Consider the following 27550-nt stretch of genomic DNA (forward strand, 5'->3'; position numbering starts at 1 on the left):
TTGAAGAAACTATCCCTCCCCTCCATCAAGACGCACAAGACACTGAACCAAAGGATATCTTGGCCTCCCTACAGAAGCTGATTATTCGGATCTATGTAATGATTTATCCCACACCATGATCCCATATTGATACGAAACTTAGAAAGATTTAGTCAATAAGTGGATAGATTTGTTCAGGGATATCTGCGTTGGCGTCAAACATGCGCAAAAATTCACGCTATCAAAGCAGAGAATCACCGTAAACGGAATGATCGTTTCTCACGTGAAGTCACCCTGATTGTTTGTTTTTAAAGGAAACGACAAGCATACCGACTCCGAAAATATCCGCAACCAAGAGACCGAAGTGGAAACGAACGCTGACATCCTCAGTATATCTGGAAATGTAAGTATGGGGACGTGTGGGCCTCGGGTTTGTTCGACGAGAGCTCGTGCTAAGCTAACCAGCGCGAGCCTGCGCGTGATTTCATTGCTAAGTATGAGGCTTGTTGTGTAACGAGCGAGCTGACACACAAGCGCAGCTATAACGATATTAGACTGACATTACCGCCCACTTTCCGTTTATATACAACAAAGAACCACTGTTGTTGTTATCATGTGTATGTTCAGAGTTTCATTGCTTTTGTTTGTCCAGTAACAGCGACAGACAAACAAGCTCGCGTCAGAAATAATCCTATCGGCTCGTGCTCACTGTTAGTAAGAATTCAGTGCATTATGTAATCACCTCGACTCTTGTCAGCTTTCCTTCTGTTTCTCTCGTATGTTTGAAGCTTTTCTCACTCCAACTTGACGCTTCATTTGTCCTTTAAACCTACAAAATGTGTTGGCTCACATTCCTCCTTGGTTTCAAGCTTAACGTAGTTGGTTACTTTGCAAGGACGGCCTGATTTATGCTGAAATATTTGCAGTTTAGTTCTTGTTTAGCCTCCTAATTTATATTATTAACTCAAATTATTTAAACAGCTAGTTTTCCTGTAATACAACATAATGTGATAACTATCTAAGATAAATTGCTGGTTATATGTCTCCTAACTGACATTAGGAATAGCTAAAGCTTGAATGTATGGCGAGTATTAATTTGGTTCATGATGATTAACAACATTTTTACATTATATATCTAACATAAAGTTGAATGGTGGCACTCAGTTACTGTCTTCTGTTCTCCCATTACCTCAGTTTTGTGGTGCATGTACATTCATCTTTGTATCTCTGATACAGTTTTTAAGTACCATTTCTGATTAGAAATTTCAGGTCTTAATTGCATAATACATAATAAATCTTAATTAATAATACAGCAAACATCACTCGGGTCTAAGCATTGTCTATACATGCTTTAACATGTATAGTTTAGTGGCCTCTTGCTAACTTTCGCAAGTGCCGTTTCATCTCACGACACGTGTTACGACTTTAATTTGTTATCTTTTGCTTGACTAAATTTAACTGCATTGGTCATAACTTTTAAAGTTTTGGAATGTGTTCTCAGATACAATGGTTTGGGGTCAGTAAGATTTTTTTTAAAATAACTTTTTATTCAGCAAGGATGCATTAAATTGATCAAAAGTGACAGTAAAGCCATAATGTTAGAGTAACTGAAACTTTGACACACTGCTCATCTGGAAAGAGATTAAAGGTCTGATTATAACTGTAGATAAAGGGCTTTGGTCATCACTTGTTAACCCAATTGGTACAACTGTGGACTGTAGACATGACGACAGCAGTTAACGTATTTTCTTTATCATGATTTAACACTGTGTGAAACTTTGACCAAGCCTGCTGTTCAGAGAGAGTGCTGAGTTTGCAGTTCATCTTATGCTGATCGCTACAGGATGGATCTGCATGAGTCGGGAGTACAGCGTAAGAAAAGCAGATGAGGGGACCTCTTTCTTTGCTCAGTGGCTTCTTTAAAGTCCGTCCAGTTCTGTAAGTCAAAGAAGTACTGGCAGGAACCGAAGCACGAGTCTGCCATTCAGATCTCTTGTGATAGAGTTGGAATGGCGAGCTCTGTGGGAAAATATTAGGGCACTTAGGGTGCGTGCTTATGGAAGTTGTAAACTCCCTCCTTTATCACTTACTGGGGTTGTTAATGGGGTAGTTGATGTGAAAATGAAAATTTTCATCATTTAAACTCCCTTTATGTCATTACAAACCGGTATGATTGATTTTTCTTCTGTGGAACACAAAACAAGATGATAATAGTTATTCACAATATCATATTTTGTGTTCAGCAAACAAAAACAAAGTCATACATGTTTGGAATGGAATTAGGGTGAGTAAATGGTGACAGAATTTTCACTTTCAGGTTACTGCTATGTACTGCTGTGGGTTGTCACGCTACCAAAATTTCGGTAGTTGCTACCATTACCAGTCAAGTTTCATGGTTCTTGGTACCAATTTTTCAGATTTCAATCCTGCATTGTCACTCCCAAAACTTTTTAGCAGCATGAGAAATAACTTTTCAAATTATGATTGGGTTATATACAGAAAGTGAGCACTCAAAGTTTCTTTATATTCAATGTTACTTCAGTTCTGCCGCAGCACAAGTTCACTGACTGAGTGAAAGCTCAGATTATAATAATAATAATAAAAAAATCAGCCTATAATGCTCAATAAATCTTATTTACATTGTCTTTTTATTTTGTTGGTTATAATGGAACTATTCGTGAGCATGCAGAGCTCACGCTGAATAAATGTATTCATGGTTTTCAGTCAGGCATTTCCATCTCAAAGGAATAAAAACAAAAATATGTGAACAAAATGCAAATTTTTGGGAAATTGTGATCCATATACAGCACCTGCTGCAACATTTCAGTCACTAAAAACAGCAGGACATTCTAAAACGCACAATGTGAAAACAGTACCTTAATGTACTAAAACATGGATATTAAAAGATTGAATTTGGTCTTAATTTCATTGTCTTATATTAGTTCTCAGTACAAACCTGGTAAAAATCACTATTGGTCAATGTAGGAAAGCCTTATTTTACCCTGCAGGTGGGCGTTCCTATAAGGGTGTGACGTCACATGAAAAACTATACTGTGTCGACGTGCAACATGCAGACTGCTAGTAGGCAGTGTCCGCGGTCATGTTGAGTATCAAGGCAAAAGCTGAAGAAGAAGCAGCTTGTCGTGTACGTTGTCAGAGAAGCTTCAGCAGTGATGGCGGCAAGTAGGCAACGACTTTTGTTGCAGTTTGATGGCACGTGTCCATGGAAACGGAGCGTTTTTTCATTCCTATGGAAGTTGAAAACACTCGCTCTTCCGCGCCAGTTTTTTTTACCTGAGGGAGGGGTTCTAGCAGACCATTCGCAGCGCTTGCGGTCCGCGTAGAATTGACATGTTGATACGCCATATACTCGACGCAGAAGTATGAATCAGCCTTATGAATTGAGTGGATTCTTGAACTTAAATTCCACCGATTGGCCATTGTGTTCATACGCTCAAAAACATGTCTGTGATTGGCTTCAATGCTGCAAAAGCATGTTGTAAATAGAAACCTTTGATGCTCTTCACAAAGCGCTCACACAAATACACGTGGGAGCACTTGAAAGCAGCCCCCTATCAGCGGGTACTGGATTAATCCGGTGCTCTGTACTACTGGTACTGCGGAAAGGCTGGTGCCATTACTTTTTAATATTTAAGTATCAACTTGGTACCAAATAGGGCTGGGTAAAAAATAATGATATGAACAAAGTCTCAATTTATAATTCCGTCAATTTTATTAAGAAATTCTAACAATAAATACTGTTTTGCCACTCTTTAATGTGGTGTGACAGTTCGAAATCGAATCATGAAATGTGTCAGTACCCAGCCCTTGCACTGAAGTACCGGTACCTTGACAACCCTACTGCTGTGGTTGATATGTGCATGCATTCATATTGGTTGGTGTCATTACATGGCAGCAGACAGAAAAAGTTAAGAATTTCTGTATACCTTTCATATGTTGTCCTCTGTTGGATTGAGACTATCATTTAAAGTGCTTTTTAAATGTGCATCATCAGTTTGATAGTCACATGTAGCACTCCTAATTTTCTTGGCATGCTCTTAATATGCGTATGGGTCACAATCAGGTCGTGTGGATCGCCCTCTTATTGCTGTCATCGTGCTGTCACCGCTGAAGCAGCTCTCCAGCTCACAGGCTAATGTCAGGGGATTAATGTCAGGAGGCCCGAATAGGTGGTGCGTGAGGACCACGACAATGTGTGAATACATAGATGATGTTTCCTATGCTTTGAGAGTATTTGTATGTTTTATGGGTTTGGCAGGGTGGTGTTCAGAATGACTCAGGATTAACTCTTTCCTCACCACTTCCCTGTATGTGGGTGTGTGAGGCGTGTGCGCCTGTGTTTGTGCTAAACGTCTGACGTAAAGAGGAGCTGTGGTTAGGCCTAGCCTCATATATATTCATATATTACTGTTAACCTCGATATTACTGTTTTTACTGTATTTTTGATCAAATAAATGCAGCCTTGATGAGCATACGAGTCTTCCTGAATCGTTTACAAATATTGATGGTAGCGTAAATTTGTAATTTTTTTTGCTTCAGCTTGAATTTGACTATTAATTGACTATTAACTTCATTTTAAAATTTCAGATTGTGTTCTCAGATACAAGTAATTGTATTTTTCACTGTATTCTTATGTTACAGTCTCAAGGTAAAAACTTCAGCATGTTTGCTGGTTGGATTTCAGATGGCTTGGTCCATTGCTTTACACCTTAATGGAATCCACCAGCTGTGTTTTGAGAGCCGCAGGTTGTGGATTATTTCTGAGTTGGCTTTATGGGTGGTTCAGTAAAAGCGATAGCTCAAGTAGCTATAAAAAGCAGGTTCAGGCACCCTGCCTTTGATATGCAATGATGGTAAATTCACTAATGGATGTTAAGTAGCCTAACCATGTTTGAAATCAATAATCATTTCTTATGCTGATTATTTGATTCATAGCAATGCTACTACAGGGTTTATCCCAGTTGATAATACTTTTATTGAATGAAATGGTTCTGCTTTGTCTTAAGTAGTTTGTATAGACTTAAGTGGATATTTTTGCGGGTAACAGCAGGTTTGCTTGGTTGACTGGCTGATGTCAATTAATTGGACTTTTTTCATTAGACCTTGATTCAGAAGTTACATTGGTTACTAAAATAAAGTCTCTACATATTCGCTTGGCCTCTCTTAGTAAATCTATACACCTTTAAGGGATACTTCACCCAAAACTGGATATTACTCATCATTAATTATTTGCTTATCCTCATGTCTTTCCAAATCTGAACAACTTTCTTTTTTTCTGTGGAACATAAGATATTTTGAGAAATGTCGTTTTTTTTTTTTTTTTCTTTTTTTCATCTATATTTTGGTTTGTTTGCCAATATTCTAAACCATTATGAACTTTCCTTGTTTTGTTTTTTTAATTATTTGACAGTGGTTGAAATTATTATGAATATTATGATGAAATATTGCCTTTACACTTTTGTCAAAGTTTAGAGCAAGTAGAAGATCATTGCAGTGCTTATAATAGAAGCATCACTGGTTTTGGGATGTGTTTGCGATGGCGTCTTCATGACTCCTTTATGAAGATCTTAAATGGTCTTGTGTGTCGTGCAAACAAAGTTTCTCTTTCTTTCTTACAGTGCACAGTTGTCTGTTTCTCTGTTCATGTTGTCTTTTTCTTCCCCACCAAACCATAGGTTCACATAGGAACTTCTCCTTTGCGTGCCTGAGCACCACCATTGTGCCGAGAAGGAAACGAGTGTCTGCTGCGAGTGTGTCTGAAAGATTTGCAAGGTGCAGAATTTTGAGGGAATTTGGGGATGCCATTTTTTTTTTTTAACCTAAACAACTTTGAGGACTTATCAGCAATGTTTGTTCACACCGCAAAATCAGTTTGTATTCCAAATGGAACTTCTGTTTGCACTACCACTGCACCAAGTTGCTTTGGCTCACTTACCGTTTTGTGTGGCTAATATCAGACATTTAGTGAAGTAAGACTAAGAAAGCTGTATTTTAAAGAAGTGTTGCATTGTTTAATCTGTAGCAGTGCTGCTAGGTATCTGTTTCTGATCTTACTGTAGTCTAACCCTCAGGCGTAACGCCCACAGATCGTCTGATGCATATTGCATACAAAAATGGCAAGAGCTCGTCACTACCAATCTTGATTGGCTTCTGCCCAATTTCTAGGAGTGAATTTGAGCCGATAGTTGGAAATCTTTCTACGTGGAAATAACAGTACTGAGGTCAGTAAAAACAATAAAAATGAAAAGCACATGTGGTCAATATGCAATTGCAAAAGAAAAGTGAATTTTTGCTTTAAGTATTGTCATTTTGGGACAAAAGTCACGACTTGAATGTTTTTTGAATCATAGGTACACAGTTTGCTTTGAACTTTAGCTCAAATGTCTCCAGCTCCTACTCAAGTATGTTGCTTTGCTGTAACATCAGCAGGACTCAGTATTGCATGTTTGTTGTACCTCCTATATACCTTTTTGTTCACATGCTGTGATCGCAACTGCTGCTCCTGCGGAGACCAGCGATTCCCACAAGGTGATGCTTGTCTCTTGAGTCGTTCAAAGATTTCAAATAAAACCTGGTTTTGCTGAGTCTCCAGTTGTGCAGTGTCTAGTACAAAAGAGTTTTAGGTAGTTAATTGTCATTAATTTTGAACTTTCCCTTCCTTTTTTAACACCCTTGGTTGTCTCTTATTCGCCTTGCACAGACCTTTTAGACCTTCTAGCGAGCAGACTGTCAGCTCACACCCTCGTGGTTGTGTAAGCTTGCCAAAATCCACTTCCCTCTTATGCTGATACAATGTATTTTGGCTGTGTTTTTGCAGTACAGGCCTATGCTTCAGGTTTCACCGTGTGGTTTTGATACAAATGACTGGCCAGTGACAACAGTTTCGAGGGGAAAGATGGCGAGAGTTTGTGGTTCCAACTGTGATAGGGTGGTGTGGGAGTTACAGTGCGTCTATGAGGGGCCGGATAATTCGTACAGTAGATGTGAGAGCTCTTCTGCGCCTTACATGTGTGCATGGGGAGAGGAACCCGACGTCGCATCTTTCATCCTGCCTCCAGAAGAGCAGAGGCCACATATGGTGTGAGTGATAGAAGAGGGGTAGGTTGTCATTCTCCAAACTCTGTGTTTACTCAGCTGAGGCTAGCTGGACAGATATAGCTCTCCATACAGGGCCTCGTTGCTCTTTTGTTTTGGTGCCTTGGTAATGCAACACATAGTCCTTTAGCTAAGGGAGTGCCCTAAAACCGTATGATCTGGGTTCTTTGTTACACTCTAACCACAGAAACACCTCTTTGTAACGGTTCTTGTGTGCTATCTGTGAACCTCTGTCAGAACTGCCTCATGTCTCCACTGACTTGATAACCAAACAATGACGTAACTGACTCTGTTACTACATAACCTGCCTATAAATGCACATCATGCATCATAATCTGTTTATAAACCTTTCAAAATTTGAATATGAAATGTTATTTTAGTTGGACAGGGAACATAAAGTAGCTGGAGCCACTGTACAGCACTGCATACACTGCACACTGAGTATGGTTGGGCGATGTCTACCAAATTGGCATCAGACGTTGTCCGCAGTGAAACATTTTGAGTTTTCACATTCGTGTTTAAGCGTTAAGCTCAACTTTCATTGGAATGAATTAAAAACGCTCGCTCTACTCCATGCCAGTGGACACGCACCGTTAGAACTACTACACGATGCCAGCTCATCATTGTGATGTCTGATAGATAATGGCATCGTCTATCGGCCCAATCCTAATACAGAGGAGAGGACTGCATTGGATGTTTTCTTGGATATTTTCAGTGATTGATTTTAAGGTTATGTGTTAGTCTAGCCAGTTTAAATTAACAAAATTTTGAAGGCGAAAAAGGTCCATTGTCTGTTTTCAATAGTGTAGCGATTGTATAAAGCACAGCTCACACCAAAATCACTTTCAAACCAAGCAGCTTTCTGTTGGTCAATATGGCAAATCCATGTGACCAACTTGAATATCTGATATATCTGAAAAAAGAGCCAATCGCCAATTGGTAAAGTCATTGCGTCACTGCAGCTGCCGTTAGAAGCTCTGTTTGCTGTAGAAAGAGTCAATGGTCTGAAACATATGCTTAGGACTGACGGTTGTTGTCAGATTTCATTGGTGATTTCAAATATCAAATTAAATCATATGGCAACCGCTAAAAAAAAAAAAAATCTGACTCTGCCGTGACAAATCATGATCGGTGCATCACAACTGTTAAGAGTTCTAAAGAGAAACTGAATTTGGGATTGCATGCTGTCTGAAAGCAGCTTTCTGTGTGTGCACGCCTCGGTTGTGTGTCAGTATTGTTCATCATATCAAAACAGAAAGCTAAGTGGTTTAGTCAGAATCCTGTCAGTAGCTGACTCTATACCAGAGGTTAAGCTCCAAGCATGTTTTCATGCAGAGCTAAAGCGGAAATGTGTGGGGGTCATTTCATGTCCCAAGAAGATGCAGAGCTTGCAGCTAGGTCACTGAATGAAGCTAAGCCCTGTTTAGAGCATGGCACTGGAGTTGCTTGGTGACGCCACATTGTTTACTTTATTTTTAGAATGGAGTCTTGTATAGAAAATGGGGGGAGAAGTCATAATTGTGCCCCAACAAGATTGGAGGGTTGGAGGAGGTTATGACATCAATTTAGACCTTTAAAAGGACCTATAAAATGTCCATGTACTTGTATACACTTGGCCTAATTAGGCTAAGAAAAAATACCCCCCTTAGCATCAGAATATATCACTTTTTTTTTTTTTTTTTTCCCCAAACATCCTTATGAATTATCAGTCATCCTTATGAATCCTTATTGTGTGCTACAGCGTTTCCTACATAATTATTTAATGCATATGTGTGGTTTTGTTGTGCTGTTTGTTTGAATTTTTATTATGCATTTAGTTTATTATGCAAAGCCTGTCCTTAATTGCATGTCTTATACAGAACATGTAATTGTGCAGATTAGTTTTATGATCCTTTAGTAGGACTAAGTAAAATATTTTCAAATTAATTCAGCTCTCTTCTTAAAATCTCATGACCGTTTTACTGTATTTTCTGTGGCTATGTGAAAATTTATGTTTATAGTGCCTCTTGTCCTGCTGATGCCTACAGAACTATGACTCAACTGCATAGTTTGGCTTTGTCAATATTATTATTATTATTATTATTATTAATATTAATAATAATAATAATAATATATTTTTTTAAATTAATATTTTCATAATCTATCATGTTTTCTGCACCGCTTTTTAGCAGATTTTTTCAGGGCCATGGTAAAAGAAATCATTTTACTTTGTGTTGTTAATTTGAATTCTTTACTGAAAAGCCTGTGTCACAAAGTAAGACAAACATCTTTCTATTGAATTGTTGGAATTGAATCAATATAATCAAATGAGGAAATCTACATAGCCACAGATAACTAGGGGTGGGAATTGCCAGAGGCCCCATAATATGCTGTTTTCACAATACTTAAGCCACAATATATTATTGCAATTTTAAACATTTTGCGATATGCTGAGTATTGCGGTAACATTTCAGCTGCAATTACAGTTGTCAAATAAAAATGTTTGAATATTTCAGTGTTCAATCTGTTTGGTTTTTACAATAAATATTGTTTTAAAAGTGACCTATAATGCCCCTTTCACAAGATGTAATATAAGTCTCTGGTGTCCCCAGAATATGTCTCTGAAGTTTCAGCTCAAAATACCCCATAGATCATTTATTATAGCTTGTCAAATTTGCCCCTATTTGGGTGTAAGCAAAAACGCGCTGTTTTTGTGTGTGTCCCTTTAAATGCAAATGAGCTGCTTTCTAGACAATGCTTTTCAGACAATGATGGAGAGACTCAGCAAGAAGCTACAAATTTTAGAGTGCATCTGGACGTTTCTGAATGGTTAGTGGATACATGTAGTTGCTGTGGAGCTGATTCAGCTTATTGACTAGCATGTGTCATCATGTAAATCTTTTGTGTAAATCCAGTGTTGAACTGACCCTCATTTGTGAAGCAGTCCGGCGTAAAATGACGGCATGGGAACAACACTCTACTACAGCAACTCTTCCTCTTCTCTAAAGCAGCCCATCATGGCATCGCCCCCTTTGTTGCGTGTTCCCGGGGGCAGGGTTTATATAAATTTTTGAGTTAGTGATGTCACCAACCCGGGAAGAAGCTCATTGTAGTCCCTACCAGCCGTTTGTTGTAGTCCTTAAATGGCGAATTCTTTAAAAGAAAATATCTCCCTTTGCATTGAACTTTGAGCATCGTAACTTTACAGATGTTGTTTATGCTCTAACAGCAACATTACACAATAACTAAAGTTAAAAAAGTGAAATCATAACATATGAACCCTTTAAGCAGTTTTACAAAGAACAACCTTACTAACACCCTAATGAACAAGTCGAAGGTGACAGTATTCAGTTATGAAATGTTATTATGTGATTGTGCTGAATCATTTATATTGTTACAGGAAAATGCATGAATTTGCCATTAACAGCGTATAACTGCTGTCTGTCTTGTCAATCTTGTTTTTGTATTATGAACGAGTGCACTGGCAGTGTAGATATGGCATTATATAGACGGCTTCTTTGATTCTAATCTTGATGCTTTATACTTGAGTAATGTTGGTTTTGAGTGTGTGCTGCTGGCGAATAACAACAAACTCTTGCTTGTATATACTTGTGTACTGTATACATTTTTTTTTTTTTGCTCTTCCTCATCGTTCATTCGTCATCTTCGCTTTTTTTTCCACAAATTTCACAATTTTTTTGCAGAGCTTTATTTTGCTTTGTTTCTACTAAGATAAAGAGACGTCCACTCTTGCATTGCATACGTTTGTTCGTTTTGGGGGCGGAGCAATGAAGGAAGGGGTGTGTTTGTTTGGGTTGATTTCAAATATCAGCAGTGTTCAACAATGATTCTCAGAAATTGCTTACTGCACCTTTAAGTACATGTAACTTGCTTCATTGTTCATTGGGAAATTATATAAATAAATCTTAAATATAACCTGTAATTAATCTATGGCCCTTCCAGCCAGGATTAATACATCTGTGTTTATACATAACATTTGCAGTAAATTCCATTTCAATTGAAAATAATTTCTTTCATTTAGTTGTACCAGACATACATGTTTAATCTTGCCTTTGGTGTGTGTTGAGAAGATAAAGGTAAACTGTCCAGTTTCAACCATCCCTTCCTCAGGTCCACATCAAGCCACCTTTCCAAACCCCCCTCATTTCCTGCTGTTGTGCCTGTTTATTAACGTTTGATCTGATACGTTTGTGCATTTACTGCACCTGGTCTTGTGCTGTTGTTTTGAAGCCCAAGCATTAACAAAGCTTCCTCTCGAGTGTATCTGCCATGCTAATGGCAGGGTTTGATCAAAGCGAACACTGCATGATGGATCAGCCCATTTACTGCTGACAGAGATCATCCCAGCCTCAAGGCCTTGGAAAGAAGAGGATCTGACAAGGACGTCTGAACATGAATGTTGGAAGAAGCCCCGCTGCCCCACATGAATGACAGCCATAAGGATGCAGCACTTCGACCCTGCCCGCTTTCAGAAGCAAGTAACCCAATCTGGGTTTGAAGGGATATAAATAGAGTCATTCTCAGAGGGGGTGGACCGGCCAAACCGACAGCCTGGCCAGCCGAGCCATGACACTGCACAACAACCTGTGCCCTCGTCCAACCACACACACACACACTCCAGCTCCCAACCACCTTTTTTGGTCACATGCCTTCCATGCCTGTCGTGTGTGGAGTAGTGAGCAAAAAGCTGTCTGTGGGCACCACCCCTCTGGGTAAGACTAGTTTAGTCCCTGATGGGCCACATGCTCGGGTTTGGACGAGCTCACGATCCTCTGAATGCTGGAACTTTCACTGGATCCTGGCCTTGCTGACCGCTGCCAGTTCTCATTCTCCCAATAGATAAACAGACCTGCGAAGAGGGACGCTTCAAGAGAATGAGAGAAACTGTAATTTGACCTATCCCATGACCCTGCCTGTAATATCTATTGGCAAACCTTGACTTACTGCTAGTTAGTAGCCTACTGGTTTTTTTTTTTTGGGTTTGCTAGGTCAAGGTCCCAAGCTGTGATCGCATAGCTTACGAGGCGGCTCCCATTCCATTTGTCTAATGGCTTATTTGGGCTTGTAATACATTTCAGTGGCTATTCCTGGAGTCATGTAATGGTCTTATGGTTGAGGTTTGCCCAAAGCGGCTTAAAGCTGCTCCACACTTTCTAATCCTGCATTCAGATGGGCAATCAGACTTATGAAAAATACATTTTGCCTTCTGTCTTGGTAGTAATCAATAATACATTTTTCCTCTGGCTTTGTAAGTTCTGCTAAACTCCTTTTAAAGAGCGTTTTGCGTGCATGCGGCGGTTGTGCGATACACGCATTCGTTTGATGTCAGTGTGTGTGTGCTTGTTATGAGGATGAGGTAAAGATAGCCAAAGCCAGTTTGTTTGTTTTTCCAAGCGTGGTTCATGGTAGAGATGACACTCGAGATGAAATGTGATGCAGGAGCTTGAGTTACAGTCGGACACACCCCATCTATCTGTGTAGTTTATGTGTCCAGAAGCCTTTTTTTGACATCCTTATGCTTTCATTTAGGCGCTGCTTCTCTTATAATACTATGAGGAGTTGGATCCAGGAAACTTTCATTCATGCTATTTCTCTGAGCAGCCCCTTCACTGAAATCCTACGGTCATGCTTACAACTTATTGTTTGAGAATGAAGATTGACCAACATTGTTTATACTGTAACAGATATCCACTACTTCAGTCAATCAATCAATTAATCCTATTTAATTGATTTTGGAACTTAAGTTCGTGCAACATTGGATTGGAGATTGGAGTAATGCCTTCTGAACATTCAGCTTTGCCATCATAGGAATAAATTACTTTTTAAAATATATTAAAATAAAAATGGTTCTTAAAGGGTTAGTTCACCCAAAAAATGAAAATTCTGTCATCAAGTACTCACCCTCATGTCGTTCCACACCTGTAAGACCTTCATTCGTCTTCGGAACACAAATTAAGGTATTTTTGATGAAATCCGAGAGGTATATGACTCCTCCATAGACAGCAATATAACCACCACTTTCAAGGTCTAGAAAAGTATTAAAGACATTTTTTAAATGGTCGACGTGACTGCATTGGTTCGACCTTAATTTTATGAAGCTACGAGAATACTTTTTGGGCGCAAAAACAAAGCATAAATAACGACTTTATTCAACAATCTTTTCTCTTCCCTGTCGTTATCCTTACGCAGTTGACAGAGTAAGCACAGTGAAGGCTTCTGTGTTTACATCCGAATGCCGATTGGTCAAAGCTGTACACGTGAGCAGCATGACGCATGCGTGTAATTGAACCAATGCAGTCACGTCAACTGTTTTAACGATGTCTTTAGTACCTTTCTGGATCTTGAAAGTGGTGGTTATAGTGCTGTCTATGGACAAGTCATATACCTCTTGGATTTCATAAAAATATCTTAATTTGTGTTCCAAAGATGAATGAAGGTCTTACGGGTGTGGTATGACATGAGGGTGAGTAATTAATGACAGAATTTTCATTTTTGGGTGAACTAACCCTTTAAATTTGTAGGGTTTTTTTCCCACAATAATATTGTTTAGTGTATTTTTATCACAAATGCAGCATTGGTGAGCAGAAGACTTTTCCAAAAAAAAAAAAAAATTCTTTCTGACTGCAACTTTTCTCCATTTGAACACACCTGCTCCACATCCACCAATTTTACATTGAATTGAAAAAAATAGGTGTTTCCTAGTGCCTTTCATGGTGGGTTATGATGGTATGGGTCAAGATAACCAGTGACAAGTCAATGTGTTCCACTTTTGCAAAGAATTTCTCATTTAGCGCCTTGCTAAATGTTTCAAATGTACGCTATTTAATGTTATGTTATTTATTTTGCAGCCTACACAGTGAATTATGACTGATGTAGTTCTCTAATGCTTGTATACTCAATGTATTTAATCAGTCTTACTGGACATAATTGCTGAGGCTTGTTTGAAATATCTATTTGCTTTTGATGAGTTTTTGGCAGTTTGTCTGTTATTATCTTCGTATCTGCCATTACAGTAGCCTTTAGATCACATCAAGATCTGTCAGTAACTCAGTAGGCAGTTGTCACTTTCATAGCCTTCATTCTCATACGTTTATACATGCACTGTTGAACAAAAGAGGATTGATGGCTTTGTGTAATAATAAAGAACACTGTTGTCAGTGCTACGGCTTTGCTGGTGTGCTCAAGTGTTTGTTTGGCTGATGTCCTAAAAAAGCCCAACCTGTGTTTGTGGATTAAATTACCAGTAAATCATTTAGTATAACATAGCATGATATTGTTAAAGGGTTACTTCACCTAAAAATGAAAATTCTATCATTATTTACTCATCTTATGTCATAATTAAAACACAAATTAAGATATTTTTAAAGAAACCTGAGAGGTTTCAGGTTTCATTTAAAATATCTTAAAGGGATAGTTCATCCAAAAATGAAAATTATCCCATGATTTACTCACCCTCAAGCCATCCTAGGTGTAAATGACTATCTTCGTTTAGATGAACACAATTTAAAAAAAAAAAAAAAAAAAAAAAAATCCTGGCTCTTCCAAGCTTTATAATGGGAGTGAATGGAGGATGAGATTTTGAAGCCCAAAAAAGTGCATCCATCTATAATAAAAGTAATCTATATGGCTCCAGGGGGTTAAAGGGTTAGTTCACCTAAAATTGAAAATAATGTCATTTATTACTCTCCCTCGTGTCGTTCTACAGCCGTAAGACCTTCGTTCATCTTCCGAACACAAATTAACATCGTTGATGAAATCTGATGGCTCAGTGAGGCCTCTATTGAGAGCAAAGCCATTCAAACTCTCAAGGTCCATAAAGGTACTAAAAACATATTTGAAATAGTTTATGTGAGTTCAGTGGTTCAACCTTAATATTATAAAGTGCCAATATTGTAATGGCCAAAACAATACTTTTTGTGCGCCAAAAAAGAAAAATAAAGACTTTTCAATAATATCTATATGGGTCGATTTCAAAACAATGCTTCGGAGCTTTACGAATCGAATCAGTGAATCGGAGTTCCAAAGTCATGTGATTTCAGCAGTTTAGCCGTTTGATAGGAGATCCGAATCACTAATTCGAAACAAAAGATTCATTAAGCTCAGAAGCTTCATGAAACAGTGTTTTGAAATCGGCCCATATAGATATTGTTAAAGTCGTTATTTTGTTTTTTTGGCGGACAAAAAGTATTCTTGTCGCTTTATAATATTAAGATAGAACCACTGAAGGCACATGAACCGTTTAAAATATGTTTTTAGTACCTTTATGGGCCTTGAGAGTTTGAATGGCTTTGCTCTCAATAGAGGCCTCACTGAGCCATCAGATTTCATTAACAGTATCTTAATTTGTGTTCTGAAGATGAACAAAGGTCTTATGGGTGTAGAAAGACATGAGGGTGAGTAATACATGACATTATTTTCATTTTTGGGTGAACTAACCCCCTTAATAAAGGCCTTCTGAAGTGAATCGATGGGTTTTTGTAATAAAAATATTCATATTTAAAACTTCATAAACTATAATAACGGTCTTCTGGCAACGAACGTACGTGAATCTAGTTCCGGTGGAAGAGTGACCTCTGACCCGACACATGACGCATAGACGAACGCGGAAGCGCAGAGGATAAAGGAAAACAAAACACCGTTCAAGAATTGGAAGTCTAAAACGAAGATTTTTGAACCACGAGAGGTGTCTACTCTCACCTAAGCTTCTGCTACTCCTACATCCTATGTCACACGTCGGGTTAGAGGTCACTCTTCTGCCGGAACTCAACTTGTGTACGGATGTTGCCAGAAGCCAGTTATTATAGTTTATAAAGTTTTAAATATGAATATTTTTCTTAAGCACCCATTGTTTCACTTCAAAAGGTCTTTATTAACCCCCTGGAGCAGTCTGGATTACCTTTATGATGGATGGATGTGCTTTTTTGGGCTTCAAAATCTCGAGCCCCATTCACTAGCATTATAAAGCTTGGAAGAGCCAAGATATTTTTTTAATATAACTCTGATTGTGTTTGTCTGAAAGAAGATAGTCATATACATCTAGGATGGCTTGAGGGCGAGTAAATCATGGGGTAATTTTCATTTGTTTTTTGAACTATCCCTTTAATTTGTTTATTGACGATTAATCAAAGTCTTAGTGGAACGATATGGGGGTAAGTAAATGATGACAATTTTCATTTTTGGGTAAACCGTGCCTTTAACCCCTCAAAATGCGCGTTGTTGTAATACTTAAGCATCATACATTGCTTTTTGTCATGTAAAGCAACTTTGCATCACCTTTTCTCTTTCAGACGGTGTCCTGAGCCATGGGGGCCTTCTTGGACAAACCGAAGACAGAGAAACACAATGCTCATGGTGCGGGCAACGGTCTGCGCTTTGGCCTTAGCAGCATGCAGGGCTGGCGGGTAGAGATGGAGGACGCACACACAGCCGTTGTGGGACTGCCGCACGGCCTGGATGACTGGTCCTTCTTTGCGGTGTACGACGGTCACGCTGGCTCCCGTGTGGCCAACTATTGCTCCAAACACCTGCTGGAGCACATCATAACCAGCAGCGAGGACTTCCGTTCAGGCCCTGACTCTGTGGAGGGTGTTAAAAGCGGCATTCGTTCTGGCTTCCTGAAGATCGACGAGTACATGCGCAACTTCTCGGATCTACGTAATGGCATGGACCGTAGTGGCTCCACGGCAGTCGGTGTGCTGGTGTCCCCCGAGCACCTTTATTTCATCAACTGTGGAGACTCCCGTGCCGTGCTAAGTCGTGCCAGTCAGGTCCGGTTCTCCACGCAAGACCACAAGCCGTGTAACCCACGTGAAAAAGAGCGCATTCAGAACGCAGGAGGTTCTGTGATGATCCAAAGGGTGAATGGTTCTCTGGCTGTGTCACGCGCACTGGGGGACTATGACTACAAGTGTGTGGATGGAAAGGGCCCCACTGAGCAGCTGGTATCTCCGGAACCGGAGGTGTTTGAAATCCCACGCGTTTCAGAAGAGGATGAATTTGTGGTGCTCGCCTGCGATGGCATCTGGGACGTGATGAGCAATGAGGAGCTGTGTGATTTTGTACGTTCTCGGCTGGAGGTGTGGGATGATTTGGAGAAGGTCTGCAACTCTGTGGTGGACACCTGTTTACATAAGGTGAGATCTCAACAGATGTCTTAAAAGAATAATTTCTACAAAATTTTAATTTCAGTTTACTCACCCTACAGCTTTTTTTTTTTTTTTTTAATGCAATATCCCAAAATGCACATAAAAATAGGTGGATGGAAACATAGCTAATGCTGCCTCGTGACTAAAGTAGCTTCACTACTGAATCACTACATTATATTTCTCAGCAATGAGGTGGTAACGTTGCTGCTTTTGAATTAATTAAACTTGCAGCTTCATTAGAGAAATGCTGCACAGATGCAGGTAATTCTCTCTCTCTCTCTCTCTCTCTCTCTCTCTCTCTCTCTCTCTCTCTCTCTCTCTCTCTCTCTCTCTCTCTCTCTCTCTCTCTCTCTCTCTCTCTCTCTCTCTCTCTCTCTCTCTCTCAAATAACTGTAATGTTACCGCACTACTTTATCTCTTCAGTCTTATTTAAAGCATGCAGAATGCTACCTTTAATGAGTGATAACGGACAAAAATATCATAATGGCAACAATGTGATCATGGTATAAGCGGGATAATCAATGGCTAGGTGTGCATTATTAATTAATACTATTAATTTTTACAACAAAATGTTTTGAATGAGTCAGTTGTGGCTATGCAAGCAAGTACAGGTTCGTCTATACAAGTCATTTTTTTTCTCTTATAGGACATCATGGCTTGCTTGCACTGTACTTCAAACTGCTAACTTGCAAGCAAGTTCGAGGCTGTTGCTTGAATCTTTTTGACTGACTTGTTAAAAAAAAACTGTTAAATCAGTCATTTGTTTACAAACTGGACATCACAGTTTGTGCGGTTTGCTGTGTCAAATTGAGTAAATAATGACATTTTTGGGTGTGCCCCCCCCCCCTGTTTTTACCCTAATGGTGTACCCTCTTAGTCTATTTCTGTTTTACATTAGTTGTACAGCTTTATGAAGTTGAATCATTGAGTCTTTACATAATCACTATAGTCTCATTAGACAGACCAGCTGTGTGTAACTCGTGATTCTATAAAAACAATCTCTACTCTCTTTCTACATTTTCTACGGTGCATTTAAGTGTTTCATTGTTTTGTTTTGTTTTTTTTTTGGTCCCATGGCATTCAAGAATCCAAAACCCCTCCAATACCCTTTCTGAAAAACACATGAGCCCTCTGCCTGTGTTGACACCAGCTCTCCAGATGATCAGACAGAGCCAGGGACCTAGTGAGTGAGGTCACAGCTCTGGATCTGGCATGAATTTGCTCAAGTTGATGTCAGGGCTTTCCGTATTAGTCTGTAACCTTCGTCTTGCTTTTTCATGATGTATGGCTCATATATACATTGGAAACTAAGCTTTATTCCCCCCCCCCCCTTCCTCTTGGAAGATGTTTCTCTTCGATGGTCTGCTTAGTGTCTAAGTATGAATAGATGTCACAGATTTCCATCTGAGATAAATATTGGCAAAATTGGAAGCGGTCTAGATTTATAGTGGTTTACAATAGAAGCTTGTGGTGTTATAAACACTTGCTTGACAGGTTGAATCTTTGTCCAGTGAACAGCCTTTTTTTTTTAACCTACAATCTCTTTTTTCCCCTAACCAGGGAAGCCGTGACAACATGAGTGTTGTTCTAGTATGTTTCCCCAATGCACCGAAGGTATCAGAGGAGGCTGTCAAGAGAGAGGCCGAGTTGGACAAGTTCCTGGAGGCTCGTGTGGAGGGTAAGAGGCGGCACCTGTTCATTTATCAGCCAGTTTTCTTCCTTTGTCCATCCAGCATTGTGGAAATGGCCATCTTGTAATTCAAATAGTCTTATTACTAAGACCTTAGCTTCAACCATGTGGTTTGAAAATGTAAGTGCTGTTTAGATTGCAGTACTCTTCTCCCTCTGTTTATTCTCTTTCAACATCCTGGCATGTTCTGAACTGTCTGGAGGCTCGTAGGATCTTTCCTGGATGGGGAATATATTAATTCTGAAAAAAAATATTGTATTTTCCACTAGATATGTAGTCAGGACAGCTGTGATGAAATCGGTTTGGCGTTCTTTCTCCAGCTGGATGTTATTTTTCTCACACTGTGTCTATAAGTGGGATGGCTGATCCAATGCCTACACCATTTTCACAGCAGTAGTCATGGTGGAAGAAATGCTCCTTGCTTCCATTTGCACACTCTTCCATTATCCCCCATTTGTAATGTAATTGTCTTCCTCTGCAGAAATCATGGAGAAGTCAGGGGAGGAAGGCATCCCAGATCTAAGCCACATCATGCACAACCTCCGCCCTGAGAGCATCCCCAACCTGCCACCGGGAGGTGGTCTCGCTAGCAAGTACGAATCCAAAATTAAGTAACATTTGTGAATTTCTGCTGATCGAAGCGGTTTTATAATTGCCCTACTATTGTATTAGGGGTGGGAATCAGCAGACACTTGGCGATGCAAAATTATATTGATATGATGAGTAGAAATTATAGAGTGACTTGATCTTAGGGGATGCATGATTTTGGTCCAAGATCTTTTTTTCCCCCAATATCTGTTGATATTGGACATTTAATTGTGCATGCTCTTTTTTTCTATTTTTACATTTAGATTAACTCTTTATTTCTAGAGAAATGTCTAAATGATTATCCATTTTTCTTATTGTAAACATATGTTAGACATATGGTAATGTTGTGATGCCTAAATTCACTTAAATCATTCAAAACGATTGAGTTTAGTTTTTGTTTTGTTTTTCTCATTGATTTAGATGCAATAGTATAGAGTTTTGATTTGAACTATCTATCAATTATTGTCCATAACATGAAAATAATTATAGGCCTATTGGTATCATCCATGATTGTATATTAATTAAATATAAAATGTGAAAATTATATAATATTTTATCATGTTGCTGTATATCAAATTATTTTAATGTGGAAGTTAACTAAAGATATTGATTCTTGGTTTGAGAATACAGCTGTAAAAGGAACATCGGTAACACTTTACAATAAGGTTCATTAGTTAACATTAGTTAACTACATTTAGTTAACATGAACTAATGATGAACTGCACTTCTACAGCATTTATTAATCTTTGTTAATTTCAACATTTACTAATACATTATTAAAATCAAGAGTTGTATTTGTTAACATTAGTTAATGCGCTGTGAAGTAACATGAACAAACTATGAACTATGAATATCAGGAAATATATAGGAAAGTCCTTTTATTACCCTCTTTTATAACATGTAAATAAAGTGATTTATGCTAAATTTAAACATCTAAGGTTTTGCTGTGGACCAAATAATCTTTTCTCAGCAGAGTCTTCCTTAGAGTTTATAGAGTTCTGTCTAATCTGTGTCTCTTCTCTTCCAGACGTAGTGTAATTGAAGCCGTTTACAACAGGCTAAACCCACACAGAGAAGAAGATGGGGTGAGTGTTTCCTTGATTTTTTTATTTTTATTTTTTATTTTTTTTCATATAAGAATTAAAAACAAAAGGTCACTTGAGTCTTCTTGCTTAGACTTAAGTCCATCCATTTACTCATCTTTTAATGCATCACACCTGCAAATATTTTGACTTTAATGTAGGTCTTGCTGACGCTACCTCTTTTATGCATACATTTACTCCCTTGATCATTTGAGAAATGATACATTTAGTAAGTGATTAGCAAATGTCCTACTTAGGCAAGTGTAACTGGTACTCAGAGATAGCTTTATATATAGGGCAGATTAAAGATCCAAACACCACTATCTTTAAGAGCAGTGCCTCTGCATTTAAGATGTAAATGCAAGGCTTTTTTGCAGGCCTTGGCTTTGTTTGTCCGTCTGTGCTTGTGCCACTCTGTAATGGTTTGTATTTGTGTGTCCGCATCTTGGTAATGCTACTTCAGCAAGTTTATTGCTCCTAAGACTTGTGAGAAGAGACCAGTGTTAACAAGCTCCTGCATCTTTTGTACACTCGCGCGCGCACACACACAGACGAACACACATTCGCTACCACTTACAGCTTATTTTGTCGCTCCTCAAGCGTGCTTCTTTCTAAATGAAAGGGCAATGTAAGGTCATGGGCAGGTGGCCCGCTCTAAGCGGGGTCTCTTAACCTGCTCTGTCCACTGACACTGGCGTCTTGCACCAGGACAGCCAGGGGGGAGCAGCCGGCGGTGAGGACGAAGAAGGCAGCTCCGCCACCGCCCAACTGCTGGAGGCACTACGACAGTTCCGGCTCAGTCACCGAGGCGAATACCGCCAAGTGCTGGAGCAGGCGCTCTCCACTTACCGGCTGTCCTGTGGGACAGGTGCCACGACACGGACCGACCCCCAGGAGGAACCTCGCTCACCCCCACCGTCCCCGGCCACTGAACCCCTCAGCTCTGAGGAGGGACAGGACGAAGCTGCCACGTCACCATCTCTGGACAAGATCTCTGACGCCCCCACTGCATGACCCTAATTAGGACCCACTAAACCCAGCCCTGCTATATCAAACCCTTTTCCCCAGATTGCTAGGTTGCTTTTGGCAACGAGCAGTTTCAGTGCAGGTTTTTGGTTGTCTTTATGGATTTGTAAATAGCACTTTGGGTGTTTTTGTTTGGTTGGTTTAGTGAGCTCTGCACACAGTAAAAGTCGCATACAGAGGAAGTTTTGCGCAAAATTCTTATCACTAAAAACCTGCTCTGCAACTGCAAGTGAGGTTAACCTTGGCATATCCCAGCTCTGTCTGCAGTAAGCACTTTCTCGTATCTCTGCACTTAGCCTAGTTTTTTTTAAAAATGAGACCTGGATGTGTAATCTATTGAAGGGTTGAAGGGATAGTTCACCCAAACATAAAAAAATTCTGTCACTTACACACACTCATGTCATTCCAAACCAGTATAACTTTGTTCTATGGAACACAAAAGAAAATATTTTGGAAAAATGTCTGTTTAGTGTTTTGTTTAGTGTTTAGATTTCTTTTGATTTTTGTTTTTGTTGTGTTTGTTTTGTTTTTTTGTCCACATACTGAGTCATGTTTTGTACCCAATTGACTTTCATTACATAGACAAAAAACATTCTTAGAAATATCTTTCAGCAGAAGAAAAAGTCATGCAGGTTTGTAATGAACCTTGAAGGTGAGTAAATGATGAGTTTTCATTTTTGGGTGATCTGTCCTTTTAAGGAGATTTGAATACTGTCACACACCCCTGAATGATTTGACCATCACCGTTTCACACCCAAAGAGTTTACCCATGTAAGTAGTTGGGAGTGGGAATGGTTTAAGTGGACAATCTGGGCTGTGCCAAGAATACACACAACTGTTTGCTCTCGTGCCATGCGATGCATGTGTACTCCTTATCCTGGGTTGTCTCGTGGTTGATCATAGTTATAGGATATTAACGTACTGTAGTAAACATCAGGTACGGCTTGATTTGTGCTCTTTAAGTAGTGTGCTTGTGTGTGTGTGTGTGTGTGTGTGTGTGTGTGTTTGTGTGAATCAAATGTTTGAAATGTGATTATGCGAGATGATTAACTGATCAAAAGCAATTCTTTCACCATTTAAAAGGGAACTCTAATGCTGTGTGTGTATATATCTTCCTCTCTCTCCATATCTCTTCCATATCGATTTATAATTTGAGCTGACCTCTTGAATATGATTGTCCTGTGTCTGCTCTTTGAGTGTTCACAGTTAACTTTACTATCCAGGTGTGTCCTTGAGGAAAAAGCACAAAATGGAAATGCACTGGCTTTATAAGCATGGACCGTATGAGATTACAGAAGCTTACACAATCATATGTTCTTGCGAATTCTCATTTCTCCTGTTGTGCTGTTTTATTCAGTCAATGACTTTACATTTGCAATGTAAAAGGCATTTGTTAAAGGGGACAATACAGACTGCATTACATAAGAGAACTTACTGCAATCTACACATTAGGCAACGCTGCTACATGATCATTTATGAATGTCTGTACTCTGCAGTATTTGCACAGGGCTTCTTATTGCACTTATCTTATTCTTATGACCCAGGTTTTTGGAAAGCAATCTAAATTCTGTCCACATGGATTGTGTCATACCGCAAGAAATCTGTTCCAAACTGCTTTTGTGTTGTTTTCTTTGGCTGATTTATCAAGCCATTTGAAGCTGATTACTTTGATTTGGAAGTTAATGCATAATACAAACTGTGTAATCTTCTTAACAGTTAGAGTAAGTGCATGCATAATGCTGCCATTGTTATATTAAACTCATGTTACTAATATACCCCCTCAGCAGTATCGAAGAGCTTTACTTAATTGTCCATTGAGCAGTATTTCCAGGGCAAAGGTTTATATTTGTTTTGTTTCACGCTGAAGTTCTTTGAACAAAATAAATCAAATTCAACTATTGATATCTGTCTTGGCTGCCATTATTAAATGTCATCACTTTAGTGGAGTCATTTCTCATTCTGTGAGATGACACACCACACAGAATGCTGATAAATGCTTTTTATGGCTTTTGTAAGAACTTGTGCGCTATTAACTATCATTCATACTCCGATATTTCCATATGTACTCCCATATGGCTAATGTTTTTACTCATGAGCTCAGTGGAAGCTTGAGGTAAGTGAGCTTCAAATGTGCATTAATCAGTTTTCAGGCTGGGGAAAATTAGTTTTCTTTTCAGATGGAAATGCATCTTTAAATCATAAAAGAAAAAAAATGCTGGCCGATTGCAGAGTTTTTTTCACGCATTTTGTTTGTAATTGTTTTACGTTTTCATTAGCTTTTTTTTATTATTAAGTGTATTATGTTTATTGAGTTTTTTTTATGAATGAATTCTACTACTCTTATTTTAGTTGTATGCAGTTATTGTTATTGGGAAGATTTTTTTTTTTTTTTTTTTTTTTTTTCCGCTTTCTGCCTACATTGGGGTGTCACCTGTAGGTTAGAAGGCACCTACACCTTACTGTTCAAAAGTTTTTGGGGTCTTTAAAGAATTTTTAATGTGTTGAAAGAAATCTCTGCATCCAAGGGTGCATTTATTAGATCAAACAGTAATATTGTGAACATTTTATTACAATTTAAAATAAGTGTTTTCTATTTAAATGTATTTTAAAATGTAATTTATTCCTGTGATGGCAAATCTGAATTTTCAGCAGCCATTACTTCAGTGTTCAGTGTCACATGATCCTTCAGAAATCATTCTAATATGCCAATTTGGTGCCGAAGAAACGTTATCAATCAACTGCTTTTTTTTTTTTTTGGAAACTGAGATACATTTTTTTTTTTTTTTTTTTCTTCTCAGGTGTTTTTGATGAATAGAAATCTCAAAAGAACAGCATTCATTTGTAATGGAAATCTTTTGTACTGTCTTTACTGTCACTTTTGATCAGTTTAATGCATCCTTATGATAAAACTATTATTTTAAAAAACGGAAACAAAAACATACTGACCTGAAACTTTTGAACGGTAATGTATTTTCTAACAGAAGTACGTATACTACGTAGTTAGTGGGTAAATGTGTTTCTGTTACGTGGAATTATTAAACAATTAATAAGTCTTCCTTTCTCTCCTGTTCTTGTCTCTCACACCCTAACACGTTTCATTCTGTTTCTTTTACTTCCCCGATTCTCACTAGTGAGTGCTCTACCCTTTTAATTTTTCTCTGTTTGCTCATTTCTTTCCCTTTCTTGTTTTCTCCTTGTCGCAGAGCGGAGGTGACCTAGACGACCCCTGGTAGCCCGAGCAGCCGACGGCTTCTGAATCCACACGAGAATGTCCTCAATTCACAGAAGAAAACCCTTGCTCACACACTTTTTTTGGTTTCGATTCGGAGAGCGTCATAGGAAATGTTAAACAATGAGTCTGGGAATACATACGCTTGTTTTTAAAGATGAGAAAACTACAAAAATGTTAATTTTTTTTTTTTTTTTTTTTTTTAGAACTGCAATGTATGGTAGAGAGATTTATTTTTATTCCCCCCATCCCCCTCCCTCCTGAAATCTGTGTCGATTACGAGCAATGACGAGACTGCTTGAGCAAAAGTTGCTGGATGCTAATTTGGAGGCATGAACTCTGAACTCAGCTGGAGGAGGGTGGGGCCAGCGGGCTCTGAGAGGGACAGGGACCCTCGTTCAGACGCGGCTCTTTTTTAACCCCTTCACACCACGCATGTGCAGCTTTTTGGAGGCATGATCTCTTGTTCACCGTTTCTGCCGCCCTCTACTTTAACCCTGCGACTCTTACAGGCTCTACCCGACCAGCTGGACAGCAGCCACAGAAATGTAATGTATCTGTTGTATCTGGATTTTTCTTTTTCTCTTTTGGGGCAGAGGCGACTTTCTTCTTGTGTCATTCATTTTGGTGCTTGCTGTTAAACACAAAAATTTTAAAAAAAGAAAAAGGACACTCATTTTGACAGCAGGAGATTATGGCAAACCCAGAACTTTATTTGGAGGAACTTGTCACGGTGACTTCCTTATAGTCGCCCCAGAAACATTACATAAAAACTGAACTCCTCTTCTTCTGCTCTGTACTCTTCGTCCCCAGCTCTTCCCACCAAGTTTCTCCCATCAGCTTGCCTTCTGGTTTGTGGTTTTCTCTAACAAAATAGTTGAATTTAAAATAGTTTCCCCCTCTATCATTTTGACTCAGCATTTTTAATTTTTTTTTATTACAGATTATATGACGTAATTGGTATTGTTTGATTGCACTCACATTTGATTATGAAAAACAAAAATACTAAAAAAAACTATATGAAAGAGAAACTATGAGAAGGTAGAGTATTTCTAAAGTGAAACTGCAGAAATATGTATGTGTATATAGCTATATATATTTTTTTTCTCCTTTAACAGCAGAGTGAAAGAGTAGGAGGGGACGCTCTCTCTCCTCAGACTGGCTGATAGGTACTTGAATATTCATTATGAGTGGTTCTGATGTTTTTTTTTTTTTGTTTTTTTTTTTTAAATCCTTAATGTGGGATTGTTTTTGAACCGTGCCTGTAAAAGGTGAACCATGCTGTAAGGGTGTACTTACAGGACAGTTGGCTATGGATGAATGTACCCCTTATTCACACTGATACACATTACATATACCTTCACGCACCCATTTGTACATGCTCATGCGTAACACTTTCATATGTGCATTTATCGTTTGATTAGCTTCATTGTATACATTCATGTTCTTACTCCATTTACTTCACTTTTAAGTTTTTTTTTTTTTTTTTTTTTTTTTTTTCTGCCCTGTCCGTACATCTGACACAGACAGACATGCTCTGGAGGCCTTCTTTTATTCCTCCCTTTTTTTTTTTCTTTTTTTTTGTTTATTCATTGACTTCACCTGCTCTGGTGTGTAGCTTTAAAATGAGTGTGTAATTGAATTTTATGAGATGGTTGTTTATGTATGTATATATATTTTTGCAGTTTTCCCCTCTTCTGGTACACATAATTTGTAGCCATATGCTGGAAAGCTTAATTTTAAGATAAATAGATCGAGTCCGTTTCCAGTTTGAGATGGTAAAGAGATATATTTTGTGCTGTGAGTGCTCAAGGACATTCATTTGCGTTGTGTATATCAACAATTATTGATGCATAGAATAATTGAGACAAAGTATTTTATTTATTCCTGTTGGCTTAAGAAGAGAGGGTTTCACCAGAGGGGGAAACTACTGTCCCGTGTGTTTTGGAGAGTGTGATCAAATTCTCTTGCTCTCACGTCCTTCCTCTATTTCTCTCTTGGTTCTCTCTAACCACCCGACAAGCCCATGTAATGAACGTCCCCAGTATGATGTTGTGATGTTTCAGTAGCAAACAGTGAATATGATCTGTTCTCCTCAATAAAGGATTGCTAAAGTTTGATGTTAACGCAATGACTTGTTTAAAATGTGTTATCTTGCAATATTCCAGGAGGGAATGAAGGATTCACACCATGAATCATTTGCTGAAAGTGAAATTACTGTTACTGTTTTTTTGGTTTTTTCCTCCTCAGGAAATCTCTATCCACCTTATTTTCAATGCAGTAGTCGTTTTCTGTGAAAGTGTGAGACTTCGGATTCATTAGCTGCTGTTGAGTGCAACAGCATCCTTCCACGTTTTCAGCGGCCTTGGTTCCTGAAGTATTTTCCCAATCTTTTTTATTTTTAAAAAGTGTTTGTTAAAGATTTAAGCCATCGGCCAAACCAAGTAGCTACCATGTGATTCATAACATTGCAAACTTGAAGCAAGAAAGTATCTAAAAATCTGACAAAAAGACAAATGTACAAGACTGTGCTTAGCGACTTTAATGAGAGAAAGAACTACAGTTGATTGTTTGTTTATTGCAGAATATGCTTGTATATACACTGTAAAAAATTATTTTCATGATTTGACATTTTTTCTTGTCAAATCAACTTAGATAATTAATTCATGAGGTTCAGATATTTAGTTTGTTGATT

General features: G+C 38.6%; 1 protein-coding gene across 5 annotated transcripts; it reads left to right on the forward strand.

Moving 5' to 3' along the window:
• LOC127523649 (protein phosphatase 1B-like) lies at positions 1-26981 on the forward strand. 5 transcript variants are annotated; one of them, XM_051914617.1, is made up of 7 exons: positions 1-382; positions 5676-5772; positions 16383-17228; positions 18801-18918; positions 19412-19523; positions 20546-20603; positions 21309-23526. In XM_051914617.1, the coding sequence occupies exons 3-7, from the start codon at positions 16398-16400 to the stop codon at positions 21612-21614; spliced, it is 1425 nt and encodes a 474-aa protein (XP_051770577.1). In that variant the 5' UTR covers positions 1-382; positions 5676-5772; positions 16383-16397; the 3' UTR covers positions 21615-23526. The 5 variants fall into 5 exon arrangements, with proteins under 5 accessions (XP_051770577.1, XP_051770580.1, XP_051770578.1 ...); XM_051914620.1 differs by lacking the exons at positions 5676-5772; positions 21309-23526 and adding an exon at positions 24758-26981 and having other exon boundaries at positions 2-382; XM_051914618.1 differs by lacking the exons at positions 5676-5772; positions 21309-23526 and adding an exon at positions 24830-26981 and having other exon boundaries at positions 2-382.
• Positions 26982-27550: the final 569 nt, after the last annotated feature.

This window comes from Ctenopharyngodon idella, chromosome 12 (genome assembly GCF_019924925.1).
Source record: "Ctenopharyngodon idella isolate HZGC_01 chromosome 12, HZGC01, whole genome shotgun sequence".
In the NCBI taxonomy this organism is placed as follows: Eukaryota; Metazoa; Chordata; class Actinopteri; order Cypriniformes; family Xenocyprididae; genus Ctenopharyngodon; species Ctenopharyngodon idella.